This window comes from Nicotiana tomentosiformis, chromosome 3, assembly GCF_000390325.3.
Source record: "Nicotiana tomentosiformis chromosome 3, ASM39032v3, whole genome shotgun sequence".
In the NCBI taxonomy this organism is placed as follows: Eukaryota; Viridiplantae; Streptophyta; class Magnoliopsida; order Solanales; family Solanaceae; genus Nicotiana; species Nicotiana tomentosiformis.
Window position 1 is genome coordinate 21,082,994 of NC_090814.1, and position 6,330 is coordinate 21,089,323.

At 31.0% G+C, this 6,330-nt stretch overlaps 1 protein-coding gene across 1 annotated transcript; it reads right to left on the minus strand.

Moving 5' to 3' along the window:
• Nucleotides 1–4,201: 4,201 nt before the first annotated feature.
• Nucleotides 4,202–5,243, minus strand: LOC104093580 (agamous-like MADS-box protein AGL80). Its single transcript, XM_009599346.4, has one exon. It carries the CDS (start codon nucleotides 4,987–4,989, stop codon nucleotides 4,285–4,287), a length of 705 nt encoding a protein of 234 aa, XP_009597641.1. The 5' UTR covers nucleotides 4,990–5,243; the 3' UTR covers nucleotides 4,202–4,284.
• Nucleotides 5,244–6,330: the final 1,087 nt, after the last annotated feature.

Consider the following 6,330-nt stretch of genomic DNA (forward strand, 5'->3'; position numbering starts at 1 on the left):
TTTCTTTCTTCCTTGGATGCAACAGATATGCAAACAAGGTGGAAGTATTTGGTAGATATGTGTTAGTTTTGACAAGAGATGTTGGGATGTTTTTTGTTGCTTGGAATGGCAATGTTATATACAAATATGAACATGTTCTCTAATTAGTAGTGCTAGATTTCCTAAGGTTCTTGTTCAAATCCCCATGTTTAATGAAAGAGAGGGAACTAAATTCATCATTATGTGTGTTTAATTTCTCGATTTGCTTAAAAATACGTAGAGATTTGTTTAATTTGTGTTTAGTTTTTGTTGTTGAAATACTTATGGCTTCTTTGGTTTAGGTGTATAAGATCTCTATTGGAGCTGCGTGTAACCTTTCCTGGCCGTCGGATCGTCTCGTGATTCAAGTTCTTGATGATTTTATTGATCATATCATTAAGGTAATCCAAACAGTTCTTTAAAATTGCATTTCCAATGTAATTATATAAGAATCTTTTTTTTACAATTTAAATCATAATCATTGCGAAATACAAACAACAATGCACATGGTACTACATTTAACATCGTACTTTGATAAATATTATTTAATCACGGCCTTTTTAAGAAAATGCTTGGATTTCAAGTTTGGTACCTTGATCTTTGTAATGTAATCATTATATAAGATCTGGAGTTTTGGCCCTTTACTTAATGTTTACACTTCTTCCTATATATTTCGACCTTCTAACTTGGAGTACAATTGTTGAATTTTGACCCTTCTTTTGTGAAGCACCTAATTAGAGATTTTTACACACTAAGTCACTTATTTAAAATTATTTGTTTAAATAACATCACTTTTGATTTATTATAAAAATAGCAAATTCATTTACAAGTCTAGCACATTAAAGATTTAGACATTAAATAACTAAAACAATTTAAAATTTACTCAACCACAAATTAAGGGATCAATGTATACCTTCTCTCTCATCACCACTAACAATTTTTGTTTTCTTTTTATTATTCATCCATATCTCTTACTTTTAATATTCTATCAAATTCTCTCTAGGTCTCTCCCCACTCTTTCTAGGCACCACCATCCTTTTTCCATGACGGTAGTTAGGTTCACCAAAATAAAATAATAAGTGAGAAACGGCAGAAGCTTTCTCGCAAAGCTTTTGGCGAGAAAATAAGGCACTTGTATAAATTATGAATTATAACATATATGTTATATATACAATATATTATTGGTATATTTCTGTGTCTCTGAATACCATTCGGTGGTAACTTATTTTACCGTACATGCTATATTCAAAATATATTATTGGAATATTTGTGTGTATTTTTCAAAATTAGAAGGTTTTATCTGTGTAAGTTTCTTATATTTATGCATGTTTTATACGGGTTATAAAGTGATTGTACCCTAGATTCATATAGTGTATTTTTACATTGCAGGATTCAGTATTTAGATTTATATAACATGTGATTTGGATCAATATATATTTATTTCAATTCAAACATATGTGATGTATACATAGGGTATAATTAGCACCTCATAGAGTTTTGAATATGAAAGACACAAAGCAAAAGTAACAATGTAGCTTTATATACCATATATATTTCTAGTATAAAATGTTCAAATAATATTATTTATCCAATAATATTTTAATATATACTTAATAAAATAATTGTTTAATATGCATATTCCACTTACACATACGGTATGTGATAGCTATAATGTCAATATTCCAACTATTTATCCAAGTATACATCTTTATCCAAGCATAGTTGGAAGAGAGAAAAACTAAAAGCACATTCATAATCATTCTTGAATAGAGATAAAAGACAAGGAAAAGTCATTTATGAGTAGAGCGTGAAATCAATCGAGCATTGTAAATATATAGCAATTTCCTAAAATTTAGTAACATGGGTAGGAGCTGTTACGAATTTTTATTATGAATGTAAATATGTAATTGCTAGAAATGTTAATTAAGTGCTACTGCTATGACGTTGTAAAAGTTTTTTAAAATATTGCACAATTATGTTTTTCCTCTTTAATTTAGCTTTAATTGAAAATGTCGACCTTTTATGACACATTATTCACCTACCAAAACCGACATTATTTCCCTTAAATTTCTCCTTACACTAGATATGTAACTCAATTAATAACGATTAATATTGATGTATTTTTCCTTAATTAAATATTTATTATTATGATAAGATATGGTTGAGACAGAATGCCTAAGGTGGGCAAGCAAAGGACTTAACATAACGTACCAAATAAGAGAATCCTGCGGTGGTTACAAAGCTGGAGCTCTTAAAGAAGGATTAAAGCATAATTATGTCAAAGATTGCGAGTACGTCGTAATTTTCGACGCCGATTTACGACCCGAACCCAATTTTCTCCGTCGATCCATCCCGTTTCTCATACATAACCCGTAAATCGCCCTCGTTCAAGGTCAATGGCGATGTTTGTGTTGTATACATGATGTGACAGCTCACTTAAAATGTGGTTTTCAAAGATTGAGATATGACAGATAACACTACAAGGAATAAAGTTTTCAGTGACGATATTACGTGGTGATCACTTAAGTCAGCACCAAGAGTGGTGCTATATTATTTTTATGATTAGATTTTGTAGCGATTAATCTCGCCACAAAAAGTAAGCAAATACATCATGAAATAAAGTTTAGATAAATCGCCACAAAACGACATTAATGAAAATTTTATTTCATGTAGTGCTCTAATAGTAACAAACATAGAGTGAGTTGTTGAAGTCAAGTAGATTATTCTTCAAAGTATTATTTTTCCCATAAAAAATATTGGCTAATTGAGACCATTTTTATTTTTATTTTAGAAGTTTTTCAACCAAGGCTTGGAGCAGTTTGAATTTGCATCCGCTCGTGTAGCTAGTATTAGCTTTTTTAGCGACTAAACTCGCCACTAAAAGTAAACAAATGTTCCACGACATATCATACTACTTTTGGTGGCGACTAAAGAGGTCGCAACAAAATATCGCCACCGAAAATCTTATTTCCTGTGGTGCATATACTAAGTTAGAAATAAAGTTGAAATTAATGGGCAGATTGAGTTCATTATCAAAAATATTTTGTACCATTCATCATTATCTCCTAAATTTCACAATAATACAAGAAATTCATGGTCGGATTATATATTTTGTAGAATGTTATATATTGTATTGTAACACTATAAGTTTTCAAATTCCAATCACGTACATAATTCATAAAACAAGCAATAGTAACTTCATATGTGATATCAACGGAAACGAAATCCACATCCCATTTCTTCTTCTCACATTAGCACTTTGATATGAAAGAGCAACTCTTGGATTTCTCTCGTGTTACGTGCTTGCACAAGGAGTACTGCCAATTTCAATTAACCACATTAGCTTAATTTATTCCTTTTTTACTAAAACCATAAATTCTAAACAATCAAAAGGAAGGAATAAATTTCTGATTGTTACAAGAGGCGGCTGGAGGGTGAAGCAACTGAGGCAACCCCAATTTTTGCCAATAATACAATATAGGTTTTTTTTTTTTTAAAAGAAAAAGAAGTAGACTTATACGTAGTCTCTTGCGGGTAGAAATAGACCAGTCCACTTTCAAGAGTGGAGTATATGACTTTGATTAATGTGACAATTTAAGCTAAAATTGGAAATTATAAAAGACTCCTACAATATAGTGCTTCCTTTTTAGTTTTCTCCAAAAGTTCGTAATTTTGTTGTTCTTTTTCTCCGACATGTATATTGAAGATGTTAGAGGTTATCAATTAGAAAGTATGAATCTATTTATTAAATTTTTTTATTCTTTTTTAAATGACTATATTATTTATAAAATATTGTTAACAGTTTCGATAATAGTTGTTTAAGTGGAAAGAAGTTTTTAAAATTAAAGTTGATACAATATTCCGTTAAATCAATAGTATTTCAAGAGAGATTAAACGGGTTGACTATATTATCAACTAGGAAAAAACATGTTTCTATAAATCTATTACAAAATATTATTATTAGCAATAATTTTGCATCTCAAAAGTATATATGTTATTTCTTCTAAGAAATTTTAAGACCTCTCTTTAAAGTTTGGCTTTAGGCCATTGAGTCGTCCCCGATTGTTAATGAAAAGTATTGCGGGAGGAATGGCTTGGTTTCAAATACCAAATGGACAAAGCAAAAAATAAGGATTAATTAGAGGATAAAAACCCATTATGAATTGAATATGTTTCAGAAAATAACAAGGATTTAAAAAAGGAAAAAAGGAAAAATTCCAGAAATAAACTCCATGCAAAAGGAATCACATAACATGAAAAATAAATCTAAGGAAAGAAAGCATTAGGCCACACATTAGTGTTGTGGTTATCACTAAAATTATGCATAATCATCTCATCTCCATGTCCAAATCCAATTTGCTGTTCACTTGTGTTGTTATTCATCCAATCATTAAACCACTCAGTCTGTGTCCTCTGCATCCCCTCCAACCCTAATTCCACCACTGGTGGAGGAGCAACAGCCAGTGAAACAACAGCAGCAGAAGAAGAAGTGGAAGCCCCTTTTTTAAATGCTTCAATCCTCTTATTAATCTCCTTCAAATTTTGATCAACAACCCAACCAAGATCATTCAAATCGCCCAAGTTTAAATTTTGCAGCCCTTTTCCAGCCAAACACTGGTACATAACTTCAGTCATCTCCTTCTCTCTGTTCTCTTTGCTTTGTTTCTTCAGCTGCTCGCTCGCTTTTGCAATCCTTTGTCTGATAAAACTCTCTTGATTCACCATTTTCTTGCTCTGTTCCATCTCTGGCATTCTCTTGAACTCCGCGAGCACGTGTTGAGCTCCCATGGTGTTTGGCCATACCTCAGGTTGGTTTTCATAAGGGCTATAAATAATAGCACAAGCATCGATTCCACAAAGGGTGCTCAATTCACTCACCTTCTTCATCAGACCCTTCTTCCTTTTCTTAAATGTTGCTTTTCTTGCCGAGTCATTAGTTATGAAAGCTAACTTCACCTTCTTCCTTGTCATTTTTTTCCCTCAACAAATTTGCAAATAAGGTGAAAGTATTTGGTAGATATGTGCTCTTTGTTGCTTGGAATGGCAATGTTATATACAAAAGTGAAGATGTTCTCTAATTAATATGGAAGATATTGCATTTGTTTGCATAGCTGGAAGGAGGCATTGGAGACCCAAGATATTTGGAAAGAATTTAGTACTACCAAATATTTACATTGATTACATTTCATTTAACTAGAGCAATGCAATTTTGTTTTTCCTGATTACTACTCATATATGTGTTTTCAAGAAGAAAAAAATTAAACTTATAAATAAATAATATTGGCAAGAATTTTTCGGTAATCATATATGATATTTTATCAACCAAGTCGTAATATTATAAGCTAGCTAAGTTTGTACAGAAACATAAAAGATTGAGTAACTTGGGGGTTTGTTGAACTACTGTAATACATACTTTGTACCAGAATTTGATTAATCTTTTTTGGGGGGTTAAAAAGAGCTAGTACTATATTATATATAATTAATATGCATCATTACAAAAGTAAGAGCCATTGATAGCCCTGATGTTCATACTACCACTACTGTCCGAATTATAGCGGCATAATCCTATTAAAAATATTCCTAATTTTGTTTGCCTTTAATGCTTTCAATGCGAAAACATAGGAAGAGGTACAAAATTGATTATCCTTCCTTAGCCAGTAAGTGCGTAGTTTTTTACCATTATATTTAACCAACTAATAATACATCTTTTTATTAACGGACAAAAATAATCTGCAGTATTTAATACCAAAAAAAGAGGTTTTTTCTACCCTTGAAATATCAAGAAAATCTTCATAATAGTTCTACAACAAAATACGACTAATAATAACAAAATTTGCAAGATGAAATTTGTCTTTGACTTATCCACAGGCTTTAATATGATCAACAAAAGGTGCGATGTATATAACTTTCATACATCTTATGGATCCTACGGCGCATGTAAACATTTTAATACACAAGCCATATAAAAGGTAACTTTGGTGAAATTTAAGATCAAATTATAACTGTTATTCTATGTGATCTCATGTAGTCATTAGATACATGGATAAAAATGTACTCAATCAATTTGGAAATTAATAGATAAATCATACGTTATAGACACTACATTTCTTTCTCATTAGAGCCCACAATAAATTATAATTAATGTGCAAACTAACCAAGACATCCATGAATCACATGCTGAAAACTGATTAAAACGTAAAATCGGGAAAAACTTAAATACTACTACTAAGTACTCACCCGTTCCAATTTATATAATACTTCTTGCGTTTTTAGTTCTTCAAAATATTTGACACCATTCTATTTCTACTCAAC